The sequence below is a fragment of the Erpetoichthys calabaricus genome, chromosome 15 (assembly GCF_900747795.2).
Source record: "Erpetoichthys calabaricus chromosome 15, fErpCal1.3, whole genome shotgun sequence".
Taxonomy (NCBI): domain Eukaryota; kingdom Metazoa; phylum Chordata; class Cladistia; order Polypteriformes; family Polypteridae; genus Erpetoichthys; species Erpetoichthys calabaricus.
This window is the reverse complement of record NC_041408.2, coordinates 60321535-60348926: the sequence shown is the minus strand read 5'-3', so window position 1 is coordinate 60348926 and position 27392 is coordinate 60321535. Positions and strand designations below refer to the sequence as shown.

At 37.1% G+C, this 27392-nt stretch overlaps 1 protein-coding gene across 4 annotated transcripts in view; it reads left to right on the top strand.

The window, feature by feature from the left end:
* Positions 1-27392, top strand: part of smoc2 (SPARC related modular calcium binding 2) — a 243248-nt gene that overhangs the window by 64096 nt on the left and 151760 nt on the right. For all 4 annotated transcript variants that reach the window (XM_028820455.2, XM_028820457.2, XM_028820456.2 and 1 more), the window contains exon 2: positions 178-343. In XM_028820455.2, the coding sequence (XP_028676288.1) occupies positions 178-343 (166 nt within the window). The remainder of the gene's footprint in view (positions 1-177; positions 344-27392) is intronic.

The following is a 27392-nucleotide window of genomic DNA, read 5'->3' as shown; positions in this document are numbered from 1 at the left end:
TTGAACATTACCATTAGTTAATACTGAGAGAGTCTTTGAGAAGATAATGTCAGTTACTTCTGTTGGCACTATTTAGCACAAATAAATTGGTGTGACTACACTGGAGGAATGAACCCAATTGCTGTTCTAACAGACTTCATTCATTTGTTAAATATATATCTTCTTTTTTTATATCAGTTTCTGAGGGTCGACCAAGACAAAGAATGCAATGTGGAATGTACAGGCTCACCGCAGAAACCACTTTGTGCTTCGGATGGAAGAACCTTTATGACCCGCTGTGAATTTCAGAGAGCCAAGTGCAGAGACCCTCAACTAGAGATAGCTTACCGGGGAAGCTGCAAAGGTAAACTCCAAGAGACCAATCTGGTTTCTATTTATTTAAAGTTAAAAAGTATCCTGTGCTGTTGTCAATTAGGTGTAAAAGGGAAGAAATTGTAACCTAAAAATAAATTGAAACATATGATACTTTGATTGTTACTGACCATATTGGGAGAAACTCCTTAAATAAGCAGTGATTCCTCATCAGGTTTGTGTACATACAATTTTGAAATATTTTTTATCAAGGCAAAAACCTGAATTTGCATTTAACCGGCTTTTGTAGATTTAATTGAATTTTGTCAGTTTTCAAATGTCTATAAATGTTGTCTATTTGGTTTGGTGAGACATTTTTGTTAAAAGTGCCAGTGCTTTGTTGAAGGTGTTCCACCTTGGTAGGAAGCCATGTGTTGTTGGTTATCATACTTCATTATGCCAGATAAATTTAGTATTAATTTCAGTTTTTTCTTTATTTTCCTGGAATACATATGGACATATTGACTTAGGAAGGCAAAATGGTGTGGCGGTCAGTTAGAATTGCTGTGCTATGGCTGAATCAGCCACTGATGATTGTCTGTGTTTTCTCCTTGTCTGTGTGGGTTTTCTCTTGTTTTCCTCTTGTATCCCAAAAGCATACATTGGTAACTCTAAATTAGACTTTAGATTAGAGTTTGGGTGTGTGTGTATTTTGCGATAGACTGAGGTCTCATCCAGAACTTATTCCTACCTTGCGCCCAGTGCTGTTGCAATCGGCTGTAACCCCAGTAACCCTGACTGGTTTTATGAAGGTTCAAGAATATTATATTGGTCCACTTTAGCATGCCATTGCAGGCAGTACTGTCTATTGTCTTAAGGGACTGGGTTGTTAACCTCAAAGCTGTCCACCTCTGTCTTACTCTGTGATGCTGAGCTAGTCAGTTAATAGCTAGTCAGGGATAATTTAGGGTGATGCCCATCATAAGAGGGCACTACACATAATGCAGAATTTTTGCTTGACAGTGTCAACATAGCAAATATCTGAAACAGAGCTCAAATTTGTAAAAATTGTGGTTACAAGTGAGTTGTTATCTCACAAAGATTATCACATAAAATGGAAGCACGCTGTCGATACGTCATCATTATGAAAATTAAAATAATCCATCCATCCATCCATTTTCCAACCCGCTGAATCCAAACACAGGGTCACGGGGGTCTGCTGGAGCCAATCCCAGCCAACACAGGGCACAAGGCAGGAAACAATCCTGGGCAGGGTGCCAACCCACCGCAGGACACACACAAACACATCCACACACCAAGCACACACTAGGGCCAATTTAGAATCGCCAATCCACCTAACCTGCATGTCTTTGGACTGTGGGAGGAAACCGGAGCGCCCGGAGGAAACCCACGCAGACACGGGGAGAACATGCAAACTCCACGCAGGGAGGACCCGGGAAGCGAACCCGGGTCCCCAGATCACCCAACTGCGAGGCAGCAGCGCTACCCACTGCGCCACCGTGCCACCCAATTAAAATAATCATTGCATTTTGTTTCAATTTATAAAGAAGTTAGTTTGTTAATTCATTTAATGAGGGTAGGGACTGTAGTATAATGCCCATTGCAAAAGAATAGACTCGACACACTTCAAAAGGTTTGGGGCAGCCACCCGTATATTATTCCTGGCTGCAAAAGATTCCTGCAATAGTACAGGGATGTTCTCAATACCGAGTCTAAAACAGAACTGTCGATGGTTTGTCAAGATGGCGGTTTTAAGGGATTGGACAGGAAGTGACGTAAGGGAACCGGAAGTGATGTACTTCAGATGTCAGAGTAGGTGCCGAAAATGATATTCTTCCAGGCGCCGGACCCAGAAGTGACATCATCTGTTCCAAATCAGACAGGTTTTCCCGCGGCTGGTCTGTAGAGATAACAGGAGAAGGTTTAGTGCACCCTGCCATCCCCTGGCCTGGCATGGAATTACCTTTGCTTGGTCCATACAATGTCTTCCTAGTTGCATGTGTGTGACACCATATATGCTTAGGTTTTCTCCAGAGGAATGATGATTAAATGGAGAGGACGCTGCAAGTTGGCCCCATATACTGTAAGCGTGGGCATGTGAATCAGCAGAACCTGTGACAGGCTGGCACTTATTTCAGGCCTGGTCCCATAGAGCTGAATTAGATTTAGCAGGATTTGAGAATATTATATTACATTTTACTTTGTAATGAGTGGGAAGTTATATGTTCTGATAAGGTTTAAGAAATATATATGATCTGTTTTACCTTAATTACAAATGAACTGTTCAAGTATGCCCTGTGATTGCTACATTGCCTCCTCATGACAAACAAAGTGCAATCTTTGTATGTATCTTGACAAACTTCAAGAACAACAACTCAAGGGTTGGAGTACCTCCCAGGTAAATCCCAACAAAAGAGAAAAATTAAATGAAAACAAACAGCCACTGCCATAGTTCAAAGTCTGCCTTATTCAGTTAGCGTACAGGAGCACTGTCTCTCCTGGATGTAGGTCCCAGAATGAATGGCCACTTTCTGACACTTGTCCGTATATATAGCTATTGCCATGGAAGAAGCGGAGCTTCTGGGGCTACACTGCAAGTGAGGTCAGGTGTTGTCCTCTGGGTGTTTCGTCCCTGGAGCTGCGGAAGGAAAAGAAGAGGAAGTTAGTGGCAGCATCCTCTGTCATCCCAGGATGGAAGTGCTTATCTCACAGAAGCCGTAAAGGGGTCACCTACTTGAGCGTGTGTGACAATATCCATTGACTGCTATGAATGGGCTAATCATAAATACTGTGCTTTCTGATATTGTGATGTGGCAGTATTATGTCTTGGTTAAATATGTAGTAAGTATCTTCAAAATCCATATGTTATTTTCATTTTAGTAGAACAGAAAGAAAATAAGAAAATCACAGTGCAGTAAATACACTTTTGTTTCTCTCAAATGTGCTATTTTCAAAATCTGAGACTCTTCAGTGCATGTAGGTACATTCCTGTCTATTGTCACTGCCATTTCTGTACATGTGTAATGTTAGAAGCTCCAGCATTTAAAACAAACTTTAAGATATCTCCAAAATGGAGTTAGAAAAGGACTGAAAATGTTAACAAGAAACTTATATCATAAGATGTAAATATTTATTTTAGGCAACATATTGTACAGAAAATTTTTACAAAATTTATGTTCCTTGATTTCAGTCAAAGGCTATGTCAGAGTTTCACTGCCCTGCACCACTTTCTTATGTTATCTATTTGACATTCATACAATTATCTTTGGCGGCACGGTGACGCAGTGGGTAGCGCTGCTGCCTCGCAGTTGGGAGACCTGGGGACCTGGGTTCGCTTCCCGGGTCGTCCCTGCGTGGAGTTTGCATGTTCTCCCCGTGTCTGCATGGGTTTCCTCCAGGCGCTCCAGTTTCTTCCCACAGTCCAAAGGCATGCAGGTTAGGTGGATTGGCGATTCTAAATTGGCCCTAGTGTGTGTTTGGTGTGTTTGTGTGTGTCCCGTGGTGGGTTGGCACCCTGCCCGGGATTGGTTCCTGCCTTGTGCCCTGTGATGGCTGGGATTGGCTCCAGGAGACCCCCGTGACCCTGTATTCAGATTCAGCAGGTTGGAAAATGGATGGACAATTATCTTTTGAAGACTTTTCCAGTTGATCCATCCATCCATTATCCAACCGACTATATCCTGTCTACAGGGTCATGGGGTCTGCTGGAGCCAATCCCAGCCAACACAGGGCACAAAGCAGGAAACAAACCCCGGGCAGGGCACCAGCCCACCGCAGGACACACACACATACACACCAAGGACACACCAGGGACAACTTAGGATCGCCAATGCACCTAACCTGCATGTCTTTGGACTGTGGGAGGAAACTGGAGCACCCGGAGAAAACCTACGCAGACACGGGGAGAACATGCAAACTCCACGCAGGGAGGACCTGGGAAGCGAACATGGGTCTCCTAACTGCGAGGCAGCAGTGCTACCCACTGCGCCACCGTGATGTCCTTTCCCAGCTTATACATTTACATAATTTTTGTTTTTATTATATTTATCTGTAAAAATAATTTTAATGAATAAACTTACCCTGTCTATAAAGGCACTTCTAGACTTCTGTTAGCTATAACTTGAATGATGTGTTTACATTTTTAAGGTATTGACAAAATAAGCAGATTTTAATCACTAATAACTTTCAAATAAAATATCCAAATTTTTACTGACTTAAAGAATTCAATGTCAGCTGATATTTATTCTGAAGATTTTAACAACTAAACTCGGATGTTAACCAGTTTTGAAGTAAAAGATCTGTTTGCAACCTTACCAAATTGAATTATTACCAAATTCCACATACATAAATTTTAAGGCAGATGGCCGGCACATGGGGCACTACCTCTCCTGCATTACTAGATGGCAGCCACCCTAGTGGCTGCAGCACCATTGACTCCCTCAGGGTTTCATTGGAGATGGAGTCCTTCAACTCAGCTCTTTTGGGTTCTGTGGGTGCCACCAGCTTACACTGCACTTGGAACCAGAGTCGGGAGGACCACGAAGCTTGCTGGGAAGAGTGGAGGCAGAGGTGGAGAGAGACAGAGAAAGACAGAAAAAGAAAAGAAGAAGAGAAAAGAAAAAGGGGCTTTGCTGTGTTCTGCTTTGTTAGTACTGTGCTTTGTGCAGATGGGAAATGCTTAGAGAAGAGTTTCCCACAGCAAAAAAAACCTTTGTTGCAGAGACTTGTACTTGTGCCTGTCTGAGTCGAGTTTGGGGAGCTAGAGTACCCCCTCAGACCACATTTTATATACAGGGTGTGTCAAAATTATGTTAACACTAATGGATTATTTTTATCTCGAGCAGACCTTTCCAGGTCGATGGATAGGTTGTGGTGGACCATTGCCATGGCCTCTACAATCCCCTGATTTGACACTCTGTGATTTCTGGTTATGGGGTATGATGAAAGAGCACTTGTATAGTAGGAAAGTTCATGATATCAATGACCTGAAGGACAGAATACAGACTGTGGTATCATCTATTCCCCGTGAAAAGTGTGTCCGGGCTTTAAATGGTACTGTTGCTCATTAGTTTTTGTGTGTTGAACATGATGGCGAACAGGTTGAGACATTCATGTTAATCATCATGCACATGTTGTTTTGTGAATAAATTGTTTCTGCCATTCAAATGTTAATATAATTTTGACTCACCCTGTATATATCCATCCATCCATTTTCCAACCCGCTGAATCCGAACACAGGGTCACGGGGGTCTGCTGGAGCCAATCCCAGCCAACACAGGGCACAAGGCAGGAAACAATCCCGGGCAGGGTGCCAACCCACCGCAGCCCTGTATATATAAATATATTTATATTCAACTTTTGTTCTGGTTTGACAAAAAAAGGTGTTATATATGTACAAATCCATGTGCAAGTTGTATTGTAAATAACATTTTGCCAGATTGTTGAAAGACATGTGGCTTTTTTTTTAGTATCCATTCATATATCACTTTAGGTTTTTCTTCTTGATAATAATCTGTTTCACATTTTGTGAGTTATATTTCTCAAACGTTTACTGCAATAAAAACAGTGAACCTTTGTAGAAGCTTCTCTGCTAGTTTTCTGACCCTCAGGGCATTGCTTGAATATTTGAATGCTTTCTTTTTATTGAATTTCTCCTGGGAAAGCATATCTATAAATCAATCAGTCTGTCAATTATCACACATGCATGCATGTACACATACAAAACTAGCAGCTGAAACTCGTCTCATAGATGATATTGCCCAGAGATCTTGAGTTACTGTACAGAATAACGTGCAACAGGCCAATGACTTGATTTGACAGCCAAAAGCAAGGTAGAACAGGAAAATTAACTTTGATTCATGAGACCAGAGAAGAAAAAAGCATTCCTAATGTCTTTCAGATGAGGCGCTAACTCAGAACTCTTATCTTGAGACTGCTTTACTGCATATGATACCTTGTCAGGTTTATATCTTTCTTCCATATTCCCAGAGAAAAAAAACTTTTATCACATTTACAACATTCAGGGAAAGGTGGTGGATGCAAGGAAGAGACATGGGAAGGCGCTGTTTCTTCTCCTTATCAGTGATTTTCTGTAACCACTAATCATTGATGTTACATGATCTCTGTCTGCTGCTGTGTAAGATTCTTGTATTTGAGTGTGCATGTATTTTCCAGACAGACCTAAAATAGATGAAATAGTTTACTAAAACAAGACTTTGAAATCAATATAGTGAATAGCAGATTGTTTCATGGACTTCCGTTTGCATGTTCTCCTTGTGTGTGTGGGCTGACACAGGTTGTTCTATTTTTCCCCACATTGCTGAGAAGTGTATGAGAGATTAATCAACTACTCTATTAAATCATGTAGGTGTATGCATTGTGCTGTTTCCTACTTTAAAGCTTAAGCTGTCAAGATATGCAATCCCCCAGGGTTAGGTTAGGGTTATGGTTATTCAGAAATCACAATCAAACAATGGGGTAATGGTTTAAAAAAATAACAATAAAACACTTTCAAATTAATCACCTTAATGAAATACTCAGTCTTCAGAGCTACAATCCAATCATCTTCCATCCAACAATCTTTTTTTTATGCATCTTAATTCAAGTTAGCAACTTGAGGAACTGAGGCCTAACCCTGGATCTGTTCTTTCATTGATGGAAGCTGGAACACCAAAAGGTAAGGAAAAGGATCAGGAAATCAAAATATAAACAGAAAACTGTCCAAAACTGGAATTTCAAAAATGAAAGGACAAGACAACACAATATGAAAAGCAAGAGTCTAAGTTGAAGAAACAAAACAAAAAATTGTTTAATAAGATAACTAAGAATTTGAAGGCAAAAGCACTTTCTTTCTCTTTCATAGAATATTTCCAAAATCTTAGATATTGTTCCCCAAGCAGTGCCTGCATATAAAGCATTATGTTAATGACATCACAATAAGCAATGATTGAAACCAAGCTCCTCGCAGTGACTCATGTCATAATTTCAACTTTTTCCTTAAAGTAAAAAATGAAAAAATAATGACACATGTTTTGGACTTACATCAATAATACACCAAATACTGCCAGAAAAAGTACATCATGAATGCACATGAACACACCGGAGAACAAAGCAGTGGTCAGTTATAACAAAGAAAAACTCAGACAGAGTAAATAACAAAAGACAAAGTCAGACAGACTATTACAATCCAGTTAGCCAATACCAGGGTGGCAGGGAGTTACAAGATATTTCAGTGGCTCTCAAGTTCTCATTGCTTTTGGAATATTTGTATATGTGGCCTTCATAAGACTCTGCAGTTATTTTTGCATTTCTGTACAGTTTGTTTTTTCTTACTTTCAAATCCGTTATGTTTTTTATCTGTGTTATTGCAAGGTCAATTTGGTTTATGGTTGCTGGCATCTTGATTATCTATATTACATTATTTGCACCATGTGATGTGTGATATCATGGCTCTTACAAAGTGTTAGGATTTAAATAAAATCAAATTTAGACTTAGCTAGAGAAAAAAAATGCAGTTACAGTCAGGGCATTTTTCTTCATCCATTTTTGACAATGAATTCTGCATTGAATTTTGGTTTTGTTTTGTTCATGAAGTTTTGACCTGGCCTCTTCATCAGTTACCCTTTTGTTTTGTTCTTTACACCTACTTGTCTAGTGATCCTTGTCTCTCTTAATACATCCGCCCTCTGAACAAGCCATTTTTTTCATTTGGACTACAATGCAAATTTAATGCAGGAAGCAAGTATGGGTCACCAGTCAATCAAATGAGTAGTCACATAGGACCAATTTACTGATTCCTGAGAATATGAAACACCCACTCGGAACTATGGCCACGAGACCACCCTAACCTTTGTAGTTTGACTCATTACAAAACCAGCTCATCCTTGAATTTATCATTCCACAGCTAGTGAGTTAGAGCTTGTTAATTCTACCACAAATTACTAGCAGTTTATTATTGACTACAATCCATTAATTACATTGTATGTAGTTGATCAATCCCTGCTGTTTATGTTGTACCACTCTACAACAAATTAATTTAAAAGCGTCAGTTCAACTGTTTGATACAAGTGCATTAAAAATATCATGAATCCATTGGCTTACTTTCTGATGTGATTTAGACCATAACTGGCTTGTGGTGAACACTGTAAATACTGTAGCTTTGATGTTTAGTGCACTGCATGATGACCTCATAAACATATCTACTTCCAAATTAGAGCCCCTAATTAATTCAAAATTTATTTATTTTTTGTAATATGGCAGGAAAACAGTGTATATGGAGAAACCCACACCGACATGAGAAGAACATGTAGGTGACACACATTAAGCAATCAGGAAAGGAATCAAACTATGGTCAGTGAACTGAGACAGCAGCAGTAACTCCAAGCTACCTTAGTTACAATGTGTTTCTGGTTATCTTCAAATCTATGCATTTTTTTATTTGTTGGCTAATCTAATCCATATATCGTATGCTTGTTCCAGCTATTGCATATGTTTCTTTTGTTAAAGGAACAATAAAAATAGATTTTTTGACAGATTACAGTTTCTAAATCTCAAAATTCATTACATCTAAAGGAAGAACTTTACAATCTTAGAAATTTCTTTCATACTTTCAACTGAGGTTTTTTTTTTCCTTCTGCCTACAATTGAAGTGTCATTTCAAAACATAATTTTTGAAAACTTAACAAGAATGAAAGGTAATTTTCAATATAAATCAATAAATGTATGGTAATACAATATAACACAGTACTGTAGTGAACTTTTGTGTTATTTTTTTTCTTGGATGTTATGTGATCCATAAAGTTAGAGTTAAACTTGAAAGAGATCAGCTTGTTCTCCTTAAAAGTCTTTCCGTTTGTCTATATTTTATTGTATTATCCAGTCTTCATTCTTGTTCATTTGGAAGTTTTGGAAAAAAGGCAGCTTTGTGAAAAGGTTTAGCTTACTTCAAACCTATGACACCACCATGTTTATTTCTGTTTCACATAAATTCATATAACTAGCACAACCATATCTGGCAAAGAGAAAGATCATCCATCCATCTATCCATTATCCAACCTGCTGAATCCGAACACAGGGTCACGGGAGAGAAAGATCAACTACCTGAAATTGTTGTCATAATACATAAAATTCCTAGACTGCCTTATTTGTCTGCCAACATCTGACACATTTATAAGAGTGTTTGCTTTTTTTCTTGATTCTTCTACCATTTCAGCTTCTTCACTACAATTTGACAAAGTTTAATGTTACCGATTGGTTCACCATTTCCTCTTCTAACTGCAATCATAATGATAAGGTAGGAAAGAAATAGGGTCTTAAACCTGTCAAACTAATTAAATAATGCCTATAGTTTTAAAAAATTTTAAAGAATGCACATTATCCTTTTATTGTATTATAAATGACATTTACAGTATAGAGGTACTTATTTATTAAAAAAAATCAGGAGTGTGCTCCCCTTGACTTTCCTTTATACTGAGATAAAGGAAAAGGTTGTCAGTACCACTTCCAGTTGCGCAATATTTCTCAAATATCATATCTGTTTGTTTCTTATCATAACTAACTGTTAATATTGATACACGATCATGTATCTCTATTTATAATCAAACTTTATATTAAAATATCTTTGCACTTAATAGGTCTGAAAACGGTAGTGAAATTTTTTCGTGATTACATAGGCATTACCTAGATTATGTGCAAAGTAAAAAGAGTTACAGTCACCTTAAAGCAAAAAGTGTTAGTATTATATAGTATTTGTTGCAATAAATTGCTATAGGTAAAACTGCAGTTAGCTACATTTAATTATGATAAGGATGAGTGAAATAAAAAAAATATCAAAAAATTAAATACATTACTAGGAACATGATGTTTACATCTTTATATTTACATTGCATGTTCAATATTTACACATTATTGTTGAACTGATGATGTATAATTTAAAATAAAAGTATCAATAGTTATTGAAAGAATGTGTTATACTGAATACAGTTTTTAATATTGCATACACATTTATATTTCCATGATACAAAAAATTTGAATGGTTGTTAAATAAAATAATAAAAATTTTTTCTCAAACTTCATATGTTTGCTTTTTATCGTTATAAATACCTATAAAAAAATGTAAAGCATCTATCTGTCCCTGTAGTTTTACCCATAGTTTACTTGAAAATACGCAGAAGTATTCCATTAAAGTTTGCCCAAAAGTTGATAGGATTCCTTATTTTTGATATAAAGCAAGTACAAAATCTCATTAACCTAGGTCAAAGTGTTTTCGAGTTATCGTGTTTACACACAGACAGATATAATTTTAAAAATGGTATTTTCTGACTCAGGAAGGTCTAAAATGTCAAGATTCATCAAAATCTCAAGGTCGAATTTTTTCACTTTTCCTATACTTCCAGTATACTACGTATATGAAAAAGTAAAAAGCATGAAAACTTTTTATCGGTAAAATACTATATTGAAGACACAAGTGTGTTCTACATGTGATTTAATGGTTCATTTCAGTTTCATCTGCAGACACCATTTGCTTTAATACAGTGTACCTAATACTTCATGAAGTTTAGTAGAAATTTTACTAGTATTCAAAAACATTTTTTTTTTAATCCTCTCAAAAAATGTTGGTGTTTTTTATAGATTTGAGGATGCTAAATCCAAATCTGGCAACAGAATTGATCTATCACATGCAGTCTTTGAGAGGTGAGGTTTTAAAATAGAAAAAAGTAATATATTTTTAAAATTAATTATTCAGACTTAAAAATTGTTTTCAAAACAATTATACAGGTAATTAATAATAATTATTTTCAAAAAGTAGTTAGTTGGTAGTTATTTTCCTCTTGTAATTCTCTGAAGGTGTGTCACGGTGGAATGACCAACAGATGTCTGCTAACGTAGACTCACTCCATTTTCCACTATAATGTCTCTGCATTTGAACAGTGCACTGGTGGAACCTCTCCCCTTGTTCATTAGGGACTCCTCCTATGTTCTTAGTGTAGTAAACACATTTTTAAAATCATGTTGCAACCAAGGTCCTCATAGCTTTCCATCTTTGTATTCCCAAGAAAATCGTGCTACAAGATAAGAAAATCTTATCTTGTATCTTTTGGCTGTTTGTCATAAGTATTTTGGGGTAGTTATAATATCTGATTATTAAAACTAAAACTCTGAGGTAAGTGACCAAGAACTCAGACTTATTTGGCTAGGTAATAGTCGTAGCCTACTAAGCATAAATTGTATTTGAAAGGCAGATAGGATAACAGAAGTATCTTGTCCTTGCTGTGTTAAAAAGGTGTGATTCTTGCTGATTAATTAAACCGAAGAAATGTTTAGAAAGATAGCTAACTGAAAGATACAAATTCAAAAAATGTGTATAGTCAATTCAGAAAATATTTATACCATTCACTTTCTGCAAATTATATTGTATTGTCGATTTAATTTTAAATGAGTAAATTTGGCATTTTCAACCATCAGTCTACTCTCAGTAATCCATAATGACAAAGTGAAAATGTGATTTTAAAAAAGTTTGCAAATTCTTTAAAAATCAAAAGTTAAAAGATGTCATTCTAATAAGTATTCAGATCATTAATTCAGTGCTTTGTAGAAACCTCTTTGGGAGCAATTACAGCTTCAAGTTTTTTTGGTATGACTGGAATTGGGCAGTTTATCTCACTCTTCCTGGTAGATCCTCTCAAGCTCCATTTGATTGGATGGGAAGCATTGTTATTAAACTTCCATTAGCAGGTCTCTTCACATATGTTCACAAACTTGTCCCATTGCCACACCTGCGTTGTCAGAGCTGTAGGCTTTGGGCCATTGTCACGCAGAAAGGCGAATGACCTGTGCCTGAACCATCACCCCAGTCTGATTTTGGGTGTACTCTAGAGCAGGTTTATTTCAGAAATTCTAGCAGCTATGTTGCCTAGCAATAAAGTTCAAGTTCAGGTATGAGTATTTGGCTGCATTTATCCTTCCCTCAATTCTGACCAGTCTGCCTGTCCCAGTCACTGAGAAACACCCCTATAGCATAAAGCTGCCACCACCATGCTTCATCATAGGGATGGTCTTTACCAGACATCATACTTGGAGTTCTGTTTGGAGTTCAATTTTTGTCTCATCAGAGTAGACAACTTTTTTTCCTCATACTCTCATATCCTTTAAATGCTGATTGGCAAACTCCAAGTTGTCTATTACATGCCTTTTACTCAGGAGTGGCTATCACCTGATTGAGTGCTGCTGAGATGATTGTCCTTCTGACAGGATCTCCCATCTCAGAAGAGAACTTCTGCAACTCTGGTAGTGTGACCATTGTGTTCTTGATCCCATCCTTAACCAAGGCCCTTCTTTTCTAGTTACTCAGTTTGACTGCATGGCCAACTCTAGGGTTTCAGCATTCTTCCATTTCACAATTCTTCAAGCCACTGTGATGCTGGGAACAGTCATAGCTTTAGAAATAGTATTATCTCCTTGCCCTGTTCTACGTCTCACCAGAGACAGAAGTCTTTAGATAGTTCCTCTGATGTCATGGCTTGGTTTTTGTCTTCACATGCAGTGTGAAATGTAAGACCTCAAATACACAAGGTGTGCCTTCTAAAACAATGTGCAATTCTGTTTGTCACAGGTGGACTCCAGTCAAGTTCTAGACACATTTCAAAGAGAATGAAAGCAAACAGGATGCACCTGACAGCAGTTTGGTGTGCTATAGAAAAGGATCTAAAAAAGTTTTTGTTTTTAATAAAGCTGCAAATATTTCTGAAAACATGTTTTAACTTTGTCATTATGGATTATGGAGTGTAGCTAGATGGGCAAAAATGGCATATGTATCAACAAATTGGTACAACAGAACTAAGTATGCAGAAAATGAAGGGGTTTCAATACTTTCTGAATTTACTGTTTATATGTTTACTATACATAAATAGGACTGTAATAAGTATATAAGTTTAATGTGTCACTGTGATCTGTACAAAAATATTTTATAAACCCACTTTTCTTTCTACTCACATGTACAGCTAACACAAGACCAGATTTAGCACACAGCAATTCACCATATAAGAACTGCTAGGCTAGCATTAGAAGACAAGACAGGGACAACTGTGAAATGGGCATTTCTGTGTGTCAAAGTCAGCATGAAACTGTATCCTCTGTGTCTTGTTTGGGAATGGCATGATTCACCGAAGTGGGGACCTGCACATGAAGGAAGAGTATAAAGTCTTGGAACATTGCCCAGCACACCTTTGAAGCCAACGGACGAATGGGAGATAATGTCATCCAATCCGGAAAATCCTTCCAATGCAGTGACGAAAATGGCAGATTCTATACATCGGGCTCCCACTCCCGAACTGGGTTTTTGTCATGGCTTCCTTGTCTGTTATGTAGCGTAAACCATTATTAAAGAAAGCTGTTATTTCTTCTATGTGATTTCTTACCGCCGTATCACAAAGGGAGGGGTATCGCCTTTTTATATCATATCTATATAGTTTCGGGTTATGTAACACGCCGCAAATTACAAAGAACTTATTCCAACAAGGAAGCTAGCACCCCCTGCTGAATACAAGGACAGAAATATATTCATAAAGTAAAACAGAGCTATAAAACAATGGTGTTAAATCACAAGGTAGCTACACATACTCAAACAAATACTATGAAGTGAGAGTATAAAAAACTATTAGAATAAAAGACAGTAAATAACTCACAAATAGTTGTAAGAAAGAGTAAAGCTGTCGAGATGGGTTGTGAGTCAGGTTCTCTTTACCCCAATACCCATCATTTAGGCCAACCTTTACACTACAAAACATTTTCTAGCATTTCCTCTAACGCACAGGTGTCGAACTCCAGTCCTCGAGGGCCACAGTGGCTGCATGTTTTCATTCTAACCATCTTCTTCATTAGTGAGCCGTTTTTACTGCTAATTAACTTCTTTTGCTTTAGTTTTAATTAACTTGACTCAGGCCCCTTAATTGTCTCTTTTTCCTTAATTAGTAGCCAAACAATAATGAGGCATCAAACAAGCTACCATATGACCAGCTCACCTGTGCCCATCACACAATATCTGAAAATAAATAAAGGTGAAGGTCTCAGTAATGTTGATCTCTCAGGTCACCAAAATATTTTGAAAATGTTTTTAGAAAAAATAGAAAAATCAACAGATTTGGAAATGTCTGCTGTGGCAGAATGAGAGCAGCAACAAGCCATTGAATTAAATAACGGGCTTAATTAACAGCAAGAATCAGCTTCTCATTAAGAGACTGTTTGGAGTGAAATTGGTTGGAGTTTGAAATCCCAGTTTAGCTGGTCATCTGTTGGCTCATTTCACGTCTCATTTCTGTTTGGCTGTCATTTAATGAAGAAAGGAATCAATTCAGAGGACTAACTCCTTAAAAACAGGGCTATTAAAATGAATGGAAAAGGAGTTAATTAGCAGTGAAAACTGCTCGCTGATTAGGAAAAGGGTTAGAATGAAAACCTGTAGCCACTGTGGCCTCCAGGCCCAGAGTTCGACACCCCTGCTCTAACGAATTTCCCCTTGGGATTAATAAAGTATCTATCTATCTATCTATCTATCTATCTATCTATCTATCTATCTATCTATCTATCTATCTATCTATCTATCTATCTATCTATCTATCTATCTATCTATCTATCTATCTATCTATCTATCTATCTAACACTTCCCCTTGCTTAGTTTCCTTTCTTGTTCACCTTGCATTTCCTATTTAATTCAATTTGTATTGAGAAGAATTTACATTGATAACTTTCGTATCTGAGGGCCTCTTGATAAACAACATTTTTAGTTTTGCTATCAGGGGCGAGAATGTAGCTGTGATCTTTTTGGCAAAAATGTAAAAGTTGGCAAGGTATCTCTGGCCAAGCAGAAGGTAGGTATGCCTAGTTAATCAAGATGGGTCCAGTTGCAGACCTCAGCAACTCCATGATTCTGTAGCTCAGCAGGACAGCCAATTAGATTTTGGGTTTTGGTCAATTGATTTACTTGACTTGAGTCATTTAAACCACCATCCACAATCTCAACCATAGTGTAACCAGGTGTTATCACTGACGTATAATATAAAGCAACAATCTCCTCAATGGAGTGGAGCTCTGGAGGTCTGCAGCTAGAGTCTATTGAGTTAATCACAAAACAGGAAGCCCTGAGAAGCGCTGGCCCCTTTAGAACTTTTAGGCCAACTTGCCACCCTCTAATACTATGTAAAAATAAACATTATGTTTCTAGTCTTGTTAAAGAACACAAACTTTTTCCAAACAAAAGGCCTTTTGTGTAAATGTTGGCATTTCTTTGGATACTTGATATTTCTTTTAAAGCTTTTTGCTTGTTAGTCAGATGCCTGCATTATAATTTTATTAAAGATAATTTATAACTAAATCAGGGAACTGCATGCAACAACATGATTTGAATTGGCTGCTTGTCTCCTTCTTCTCTTCTCTGTCTTGTGTTACTTTAGTGCAGCGTGTCTTGGAATTCTTTGATTGAGAATATGTGTTGCTATGACGTAATGGTCAGAGACTGAAATGTATAAATAACCTTTATAGTACAACGTTGAATTCATTGTTAAATGCACAATGTCCGGGTGACAGTGCTATTCTGTGAGACAGAAACCATTTGTTTGGGATGAATCACACTGCTGTTTGGTAAATATAGTTCTTCTACATGCCAGAATAAAAAAAAAAATCAAAGCCACAGACTTCCTCCATTCAGCCCGTTGATTTCCATGATAATTACATTGTTGTGTGAGGTCCACAATAAAGTGATGAACATTTTTGATGACAGTAGATTTCGCTGAGGTAAGGAATTAACCAAGAAACAAAAACCACACTCTTCACCACCAACCGACTAAGCTGCTTTTATGAGTCCAATAATGACAGACATGATCGCTGTTGAAATACCTTCGGTGGCTCAGTTCCACAGTGTTTTGTATTCTCCTCTTTGTATTTTTTTAACAATTGTTCAGTCTCCATGAAGAAAAAGAAAACCAAAGAGAATAATATAATCAACTTGCCTGGGAGTTGATACTAAGGTCATACTAAAGATCACTTCTAAATCCCTAAACACCCCGTATTTCACAGCAGCGTAAGTGCCTGTAATTATATACAGGTTTATGTTAGATTCACCTTGATGGAAGCATTACATTGCAATAGAAATGTAAGCAATTCTTATACGCCTCAGTTATGACTGCAGCCTTGTAACCTTTTTTGAGTATTTAGACTCCTTCAGACCGCTATATCTATTATATTTATTAAATGTATGACCTTCCCGACTGCTTACATTCTCCTGTGTTTTTTGTTGTTGTTGCAGACATCAGCTTGAATTACAATCCATACCTCCAATCAGTTGTTAAAACCCTCTGTTTGCCACCAACACATTCCTCGTGCACATGTTCCCATCCATACTTTTCTTGTGAAGTAATGGAATTAACATTTTAATTGCTTTCACGCCTTGTTAGTACAAATAGTGCACTTTGCCCCTAATGATACTGCCAGATTCTTATTGAAATACATCAACTAGTATTAGATATCATACAGCATGGCATAGTCAATTGGCTAGTGATGCTAGTGTTTTAACTGTAATTGTGCTCCCAGTGATACCCTTGCTCTTTAAGATCAAACTTAATAGATTGCTTTTAAATGCAGTGCAGTACACTCTGAAAAGTACTGGTTCATTAATGGCATTTTAAGGTACTTTATTGGGCTGTGTAGTTCCTCATAGAGCCATTGCTTGACAAAGCATCATTCCATTCTATGAAGCGCTCTTTGCATTTGAAGTTTGTTCTTTGTGCTGAAAAACACCCTGATATGTAGAAAAACAAGCTGAAATCTTTAACGTGCGGTAGAATACTTAGCAGGACAATAACAGATTAAGAAAACGTGAAGTTAGCCTTTGTTACTGGACATATGCAGGAAGAGTACTTTTAAAGTCATGACTTATTGGTATATTATAAATCTGTTATCATTCATTCATGTTATGGATCTAAATAAAGGATCTTTCTAGAAACTGTAATGCAGAGGTGTCTTTTGGGAACTAAAAATGGTTCACCTATGGCATCGCTCTAAAGAACTGCTCTGGCACCTTTGTTTTTAAGAGTGTAATTAATACATCTGTTCTAAGCAGTATTTATATACTGTATATATTATATATATATATATATATATATGTATATACTGTATATATATATATATATATATATGTTTTGCTGTCTTGTTGGGTTTAAACTACTGTATATTAGAACAACAAATGTGCTTTGAGATTTTTCAGGTAAGGAAGATGACAGATGTTTTTGAAATATTAAAGTGTTGCACACGAAAGACCAGTTCGATAAATGGCTGGCTAGTTTGTCTTAAAAAGTGATTTCAAATTTCTGTTATGACTTGAATTCTTATCTTTGTTCTTGTCTTTAGAATCTGTCCGTTATGGGCAAATATGAGGGACATTCAAAAAGTTTACTCACATTTTTTACTGTATTTATTAAGAATTTCAAAAACAAATTACATCACTTTTCTACATAGTCACCTGGGTTTGTGATGCAATTTTCCCAGCTTCCTACCAACTTTTTAATGTTTTACTACTCCTTCTGCCTTCAATATTTCCAACAAAAATATAAAAGAGCCCAAACTTTTTCAGCGTCTCTTTTTATATTATATTATATTATATTATATTATATTATATTATATTATATTATATTATATTATATTATAAGGGACGTTCAAAAAGTTTCTGCACTTTTTTTAACTCTATTTATTAAGAATTTTATAAACAAATCATTTTTCTACATAGTCACCTTAGTTTGCAATTTTCCCAGTTCCATACCAACTTTTTAATGCCCAAATATTACTCCTCCTGCCTTCACCGTTTTCAACGAAAAGATGAAAGTGTGGACACTTTTTGAATGTCCCTCGTATGGTCTAAGATTTTTCAGGGAAGGAAGACTGTGGTTTCGAGGTCAAGCTGTTCTACTCATAAATCAATGAATGAAACTGTACTCTACACATGACAGTAATAAATTAACTAAATAATTAATTCCTAGGAAATAATTGATAAGACTTCACAATTAATTAAACCACTCACTAGCTTGTTTTGTTTTCATTTCACCAATGGTTTGACGCTTTTAGTAATAAAAGAACAGTCTATGTGTTACAGTTTCTTTTTTTTTTAGCTTTAGTCCACAAACTGATACCAGTTCGCACAGTTAACCCCTTTACAAAGATGTTTTATTTTTAACAGTACAGGGAAATGCTCTATTCTTTAGGAATAATACCTAATAATAATCTGATACCTAAAAGCACCCATCTTTGAAAGATGAACGACAATCAAATGTGTTTGTGAACAAACTTTTGTGTGCCCACATACCCCGAAGAATCAAAGACAGAGGCTTCTGCAGGGCTGGCTTATGGTTTCTCCCTCAATGTCAATATAATATATTCGTAGTTGGGGTAGGCCAATGATGAGTGGCTCCTGTGTAACAAACATTGTGATATAACTATTGTGACAGCGCCTATATAAAGTATTCACCCATTTCAAAGTTTTTACATTTTATCATTATACAACAACACCAAATCACAGTGGATTTCATTTGGATTTTGTGATACTGAAACAAAAAAAGACTCTTTAATATAATAGTGAAAACAGGTCTCAGCAAAGTGGTCTAAAATAATAACAAACATAAAACCAAAACTAATAGATCATAAAAGTACTGGTAATCACTTCATTTTTTTGCATATAAATATTGTAGCTTTCCAGGATCCTGCATCATTAGAAACCACCTTAATTTTGCATTTATTGTACTGTAAAGTGGAGAAATAAATCATTAGAAAATGTAGAAATGTTTCGACTGAAGGTCAAAGACAACACCTAAATCTTGTGTGAATTTTATGCACACAAGAAGTGCAAACCTTTTCCACCCAGTGAAAGAATTTTAGTTTGTTCAGAATTTAAACAGAAATAAGTTTCCTCCGTCTGCTCTTATACAGTAAACCAGCTAATTGAAAATATAATTGAGGAAGTATCATTTAATTTGATAAATACAGCAGAGTGTCATCAACTTGCAAATGAAGGTTAATACAGCATACCATTATCAAACTTGCTTAGTCCCACGTTTCTTGGAAATTAAAATGACTCCCTGACTTCCTGCAAGACATCCATTAACTTCTTGAAAGAGCCACAAAAAAAGCAGGTTTTCATAGAATGGATAATAATCCATCCATCCATTATCCAACCCGCTATATCCTAGCTACAGGGTCACGGGAGTCTGCTGGAGTCAATCCCAGCCAACACAGGGCGCAAGTCAGGAAACAAACCCCGGGCAGGGCACCAGCCCACCGCAGGGCACACACACACACACCCACCCATACACCAAGCACACACTAGGGTTAATTTAGAATCACCAATCCACCTAACCTGCATGTCTTTGGACTGTGGGAGGAAACCGGAGTACCCGGAGGAAACCCACGCAGACACGGGGAGAACATGCGAACTCCACGCAGGGAGGACCCGGGAAGCGAACCCAGGTCTCCTAACTGCGAGGCAGCAGCAGCGATACCCACTGCACCACAGTGCCGCCCTGGATAATAATAATAATAATAATAATAATACATTTTATTTATTTGTAGGTGCTTTTCTAAATGACTGGTCCTCTCCCAGAAATCACTTGGGAAACCTGAATCTAATGCAGAGTCTCAGGGGCCACACCTATTGCAACATTGTACCTTCAACATATACAGAAAAACAACTGATTTCAGCAACAAAATCTGAGAAACACCATGCCTGACTGCTGACGGAAAAGGGGGAGTACCATTTTTAAACCTCCGTACATACTGAAAATGATTTGATAAGTAGAAGTAAATCAACAAAGAACTGGTTGATTAAATTATGTTATGTTTGTAGATAAACACACTGATCATACATTAAAGGGAAGTCAATTTAAGACTGAGGGCAGGAAGCACTTCTTTAAACAAAGAATTGTGGGAAGCTTGGATAAACTACCAAGACGAGTAGTTGAAACGGAAACCTTGACAACCTTTAAGAAGAAGCTAGATGAGATATTGGGTAAGCTTAGCTATTAGTCAAACAAAAATGTTTGTTGGACAGAATGGCCCCCTCTGTGTTGTCAAATGTTTTATTTTCTTACGGTTATAAAAAAAATAATAATATACCTGCAGTTTGCTTCAAATAACTAAGCAATCCTGTATAATAGTTTCACGTTCTACTGTATAGACAATACTATGGGCAAACAACAACTATTTTGTGTAAGAAAGTTGCATAATGACAGCATGTGATGAAGTTGAGGTCTGTGTGACTTGGGCACAGTGGGTGTGTGAGCAGCTGAAGAGCTGGCAAGATGCGGAGTGATTGGTGTGAAGGTGAACTTAGTGCTTAATTACTTAGCTGTTCCACATTGGCATTCAGATATTATGTAGGAAACCAGTGGATAAAAAAGAACCTGAGCAAGACAGGGGGGTTCAGATTGGAAAAGAAAAGAGACAGAATCGGGAATGAGCCAGAACAGTGGGGTGTTGTCAGAGTGATCAGTGGCTCATGAGGGAGCTCCTGGGTGGATCGTTTCCTTGCTGACAAATCATGTGGAGCGTGGGGGGGGCAATTGATTAGCCTCCTAGGTATCTCAGATACGCGGTCCTGTAGATGCTGAAGGAGGTAGCTGAGATGGGAGCCAGAGAGAGGGACCATAGCTGTCGGCATCTCCACCCAGCTGCAAGACCCAAAGGCAGAAGCAGCAGTGAGGAGTCATGAAAACCCAATACCTGCTTGGTTTTACTGTGGAATTTTATGAAATGTATTTGTTGACTTTTAACCTCCAGTGCACCACTTGTTTCTATTTATTTATTTACTTAGTTAGTTATTGGATGGAGCACTGCGCTTTTGACTTTGTTTGGATCTGATCAGAGTAAAAGCACATTTGCACTCTTCCACTTTACACCTACTCTTGGCTGTAAGTGTCCGCATTGCACGGCTCATCCCAGTTATGTTATCAGCGATTTCGGGTTCAAGGATGAAGTGGCAGCTGGAGCTAATTTGGATCATCATACTTCACACTAGCAGTATGACTAGTACTTGAATTTGCACATGCGCCTTAGCGTATTATATGCAGAATTCATTACGAAGGAGCTTGGATCTCGGAGGATTCTTTAACTGTTAGAGAAACTAATGAGAACTTTTATTTATATTGCAGAGTTATACAGTCTTGTTTAAATAATTATTTAGACACCTTAAGATATTCTACCCATTTCTAAAGACAAAAATCAACTGGCCATTAAAAACAAGTAAAACTACCTTGGAGCAAAATAATGTTTTTGTATGAGTCTGCATAGTGATTTTTAAAAGTGCATAATGCCAGTTTTCACATAATTGCACTCACATTACATCAAATTAATGGTTTTTACAGACCTGCTAGAACATGGATATTTTGATCAGCTTGCATGTTTCGGGATTTATATCTGTTAGTCTACTTTTAAAGATGCAAAATGGCACAGGAAACCAAAATTGAGACATCCTCCCTATGCAGGTATTGTAATTTTGTTTCATAGCTAGTAATTTGCTCCATGGTCAAAGACAAAAACACTTCGAAAGAGGAATTATCCTAACATGAAAGTCATATAACTTAATATACAATGCATTTTGTTCAGTGCCTATAAAATGGATTTACCCCCTTGGAAATTTCCACATTTTATTGTTATACCATATGGAATCACAATGGATTCAATTTGACTTTTTTGGTACTGATCAACAGAAAATGTGAATAGAGATCTCTGTAAAATGGTCTAAAATAATTACAAATATAATGCACAAAATAATTGATTGCATAAATATTCACCACTCAAGTTAGCACTTAGTAGCTACACCTTTGGCAGCCATGATAGCTTTGAGTTTGTGTGCTCAGGAATCTCGCTATAAGCTTTGCACATTTGGACATGGCCATTTTTCTCCAGTTTTTTTTTTGTAAAGCTGCTCAAGCTCTGTCAAGTTGCATGTGGATTGGGAGTGAACAGCCTTTTTCATGTCCAGCAACAAATTCACAACTTTATATTGAGATCTGAACTCAGACTCGGCCACACTAGGATATTTACAGTGTTGTTTCTGTGTAGCTTTGGCTTTTTGATTGAAGTCGTTGTCTTGCTAGAAAATAAATCTTCTCCCAAGTCACAGGTTTCTTGCAGATTGTGTCAGTTTGTCCTTCCAGGCTTTCCTTACATTTTGTTACTTTCATTTTACCCTAGCAAGCCTTCCAGGGTCTTCTGCAGAGAAGCATCCCCAAAACTTGATTCTGGCACCAGTAAGCTTTACGGTGGAAATAGTATTTTTTCAAAAATGTTCAGTGTTTGGTTTCTGATAAACATGGTGTTTAATCTAATGGCCAAAAAGCTTAATTTTGGTCTCATTAGACTATAGAACATTTTTCTAGCTAAATTCGGAATCTCCAATGTGCTTTCTGGCAAACTCTAGGCGAGATGTCGTGAGTGAAATTTCTCTTTGCCGTTCTCCCATTAAGCTGTGACTGGTGAAACACCCGGCCAGCAGTTGTTGTCCACACTGGCTGCCCAATCCGAGGAACTGTAGCTTGTAATGCCTTCAGTGTTCTCATAGATGTCTACTCTTATTCTTGCACAATCACTATGTTTTTGTGGATGGCCTGCTCTAGACAGATTCACCTCTGTTCCATACTCTTTCCATTTTTTAATGATTAATTTAACTGAATTCCAAAAGATATTCAGCGACTTGCCGATTTTCTTGTCTCAATCTTCTGATTTGTGCTTTGGAATCACCTTTCACTGAGTTCCTTGGAATGGACTGGAATAAGTGTGTTAAAATCAACATATTTTTCTTGTTATTGGACACCACTTTCATTTTGCTGTTAGTGGAAGAATTCAGCATCAAAAAGCATTTGAAAGTGTCCATACTTATGCCAGTCCTACGTTTCCTTGTGAATCTGTTATTCAAATCTCAGATGGGACTCGAGGAAGAGGTCAAAATGCATCAAAAAAAAATAACAGTTGGTTTTTCACTCACTTAGTCCCTGAAAATTACCAACAAATTAGCATGCGTTTACAATTACCAAGGTGCTCTTTTAATAATGAGATTTCCAGACATGATAGTAACTGTGCAAGCAGAACTTGAAAAGCGAGGCGCATTTCATGCAATAACAAAATAAATGGCTTCATTACCAGGACTAATAATACATAAAAGAGAGGCATCAAGATTAAATGAACACAAGATACTCTGAACGGCTCTTTGCTTTTGGTATTTGTGTCACAAACACATCCATTTACTTAGCGGTATGAAATGGTGTAGGGCTTTGCCTTTATTAACAGTTGGAAAAGGCTCTGTATATTTGAACGAAGAGTGAGCTAGCATGCAAGTTCTCAAGCACCAAAAAGCACGCTTCACTTTTGAAGAGTTCCTAATTTGTTAGTTTTAAAGCTGAAGCTTTTCAGCAGTGGAACAAATTGGGCAAATGAATAACTGGGAAAGCTAACAAGTTGTGATTTATTGCTGTCACTCTTGATGACAATTAATAATACAAGTAAAATTTACTGGCTAAGGTTTGCAGCGGCTATTCCTTACCGTATATCATGAATTCATCTCTTATAAGATAACAAAATGGATTGCTTATAATAATATTTATTACATCTAGTAATTGTTATACTAAGGTATAAAGTGTCATAAAAAGAGCCCACTTCTATACTAGGAAATATATCCAAGCCCAGTAACGGTAAAAAGTTTACATATTTTAAATAATTAATTTAAACTGAGTTTTGGCACACATATGTCCTAGGGTGCTAATCTCTTGTTGGCTGTGATATGAGAGTACAAAAGGATATCCTTTTCATTCCTTGTGCTTTTTCCTTCAAGTCTGCCATCATCAATCACAGCCTGACGGCTCTCACTCCTGAGAGTTGCTGTTCGCAAAGAAGATGGACGATTGAGGGTGATATGTCAAGGAATGAGCAGTGGCTGCCAGCTCAAATATGGCGTAGACAGCGGGTTAACCCTGTGCTTGAGGACAGTAGTAGAATCTTCAATTGTTGCTCTTTAGTTGGAGAATTCACAAGAAGAACCACAAACATTCTCTCCTGGCGCACATAACCTAACATATATTTTTAAAAGTACAGGAAATAAACCATATAAATCAATCCTTTCTACACTGGAATCTTACTTAAAGACAAATTTGAAAGACATTATAATACAAATATGTCATTTATTAATGTAAAGCATTTCCATCTTTTAACGAGCACAATTCTTTATGTGATCTCATAGGAGATTACTTTTTGGGTGTGTTTTTTTTCTGTCGTAAATGCATAAATTGAAGAGAGAACATACATAAAGTTTTATATATATATATATATATATATATATATATATATATATATATATATATATATGTTGATATACAGTATATATAGGTTAGGTTGATTTCTGTTGATCAACCAAGAACATAAATCATCTTTTTCTGAGGCATTCTTGGGTAGACTTGCTTGAATCCTTTGGCCCGTTGTCATGTTGTAAGACACAATTTTGGCTTTAGCTTTAGCTTCTTGACTGATGGTGCGATGTTTTATTCAAGAATTCCATATTAAACCTCAGAATTCATGATTTCTTTTATGAAGTGGAGTCATCCTGGTCCAGAGGATTAAAAGCAACCCCAGATCTTCAAATATTTTTGCACCTGCGCTAATTCTGTTTTTCTACCACATGCATGATTTTTTTTTAAACTAACATATGGCATTTACACACCTATTATGTCAGATGAAAATGACTGGTTGTGATTAAATAACAATTTTGTGGTAAAATGAAGGAAATCAATAATTGCACATGGGAGTCACATACTTTAAAGCAGAACAGTATTTTTTTTTAAGAAAATCTAAAGCCGATTGTAAGATTTTACAATATATTGATCGAAATGCCCTAGAAAACGCAATTTTGTTTCAAGGGGTGATATTCCAAAATTATTCTTTTAAAAAATACCTATTTACAAATGACTAATATTGCCTTCATAGCAGGGCGGCATGGTGGCACAGTGGCAGTACTGCCACCACCCAGTAAGGAGACCAGGGTTCATGTCCTGGGTCCTCTCTGTGTGGAGCTTGCATGCTTTCCTGTGTTTGGGTGGGTTTTCTCTGGGTGCTCTGGTTTTCTTGCTCTGTCCAAAGACATGCAGGGTTAGTGAATTGGCAATGCTAAATTGGTACTAGCATGTGTTTGGTATGTGTGTGTGTTCACCCTGTGATGGACTGGCGCCCTGTCCAAGGTTTGTTCTTATGAGACTTAGGATATGCTCCAGCACCCACCACAACCCTAGTCTGGATTAAGCAGGCAACAAAATAACATTTGATTAGATTAGATTACATTCATTGTATCCATCCCATGTGGAAATTCAGATGCGTACAGCTGCAGAAACATAAAAAACACAGAAACAGACTCATGCGGTGGGCTGGCACCCTGCCCGGGGTTTGTTTCCTGCCTTGCGCCCTGTGTAAACTGGGATTGGCTCCAGCAGACCCCCGTGACCCTGTAGTTAGGATATAGCGGGTTGGAAAATGGATGGATGGATACAGACTCACAGGACAAATAATTAAAATAAGTACATGTATATTGCACAGATATCTGAAAATTAAGTTAACGAGTATGTCGGGAGGAAGTGTTAAATCGCCTGATAGCAGTGGGTAGAAAAGATGCCCAGTGGCTCTTCTTAGTACACTGTGGTGGAATGAGCCTGTGGCTAACAGTGCTCCAAGACAGCACCTTCTAGAAGGGATGGAATGGGCATGACATTATGTTATAGCATGGTGACTTAACACAGCTATGGTGGTCACTAGTGTTGAAGCAAAGTAAAATTAGTCATTTGATGGATGACCAAAAGTTGCCACTATTATTATGCCGTAGGACCTTACAACCTTGTTTCCGAAAAAGTGCTGTTCCTGCTTTTTTTAGAAAAAGAATCAACATCTTTCAAGAACTAATAATACTTGCTGATCATGGTTCCAGAGAGCGGCAATGTGTTGCATGCTGGTGTCAAATGCAAATAAGAATCGTGCTTTGTTCTGTAAATGTGACACTGCCTTAGCTTGCAATTACTTGAAGGTCTAAAAAATATACATTTTTCAAAATAGGAAACACTATTGTATTTAATGCCTGTGACTGACTGGTCAATTCAAAAATTGGATGGATAGACTGATCTTCGGCAGTATTATACGTGATAATCTATATTGAATCAGGTAAATACTGAAGAATAAACACTGGTGTATGATATTATTGTTTTATATTTGAATTCTAGATATATGATGATATGATATTTGATATGTCATATTTTGTCAGAGGTGCATGACTAATGTGCAGCATTTTTTACTAATATGTTTTTTCTTTTTACATTTTTTTATTTTTTGTCTCAAGTTGTTAACTTCATGTGGCGGAGCATAAGACACCATCAGCATTGGCATGCAGGAATAGTCATGAGCAGAAACCATAAGTGATATTATCAATTGAATTCTCATGATCGAATTGGCCAAATAATAACTAATTAAAACAAAAATTGTGGTGTGGACAATAGGTCACCTCTTGTTTTAAAGAAACTCAGAGGAAGTAACATAAAAAGGGTGCATAAACTACAAAATCAACACATATGGTTCAAACTCATTAGCACACTGAAGTCAAATTCAAACACAAAATTACAAATCCCTTAAGGTACTCTTTTGGTGCACAGAGCTGTTGATCACAGTGCCACCTGTTGGAGCCCAAAATGAAACTCTCTAGAACTGTTGAAACAAATAAAAAATATTGGTTGACATTTTCCCACAAAAACTGACCATCAAAAATCAAAAATATCAAAAGAACGAGACCTCTAAAAAGCCCAAAGAACAGATCTCACCCAAGGCAAGCCAGAACCAGGAAAATGGGAGGTTTAAGGCCCAACTAGGCCTCAAACAGGAAATAAGCCTTAAAGTTAAAAACATAAAAAGAAAATATCTTTAAAATGTCTCACCAGTGAGAGAAACCTTAAAAATTCCAGCTGGGGGTTGAAAAGAGTCCACAAAAATCTTTATAAAAAGAAAGATTAATTAACAAAAAACAGAGC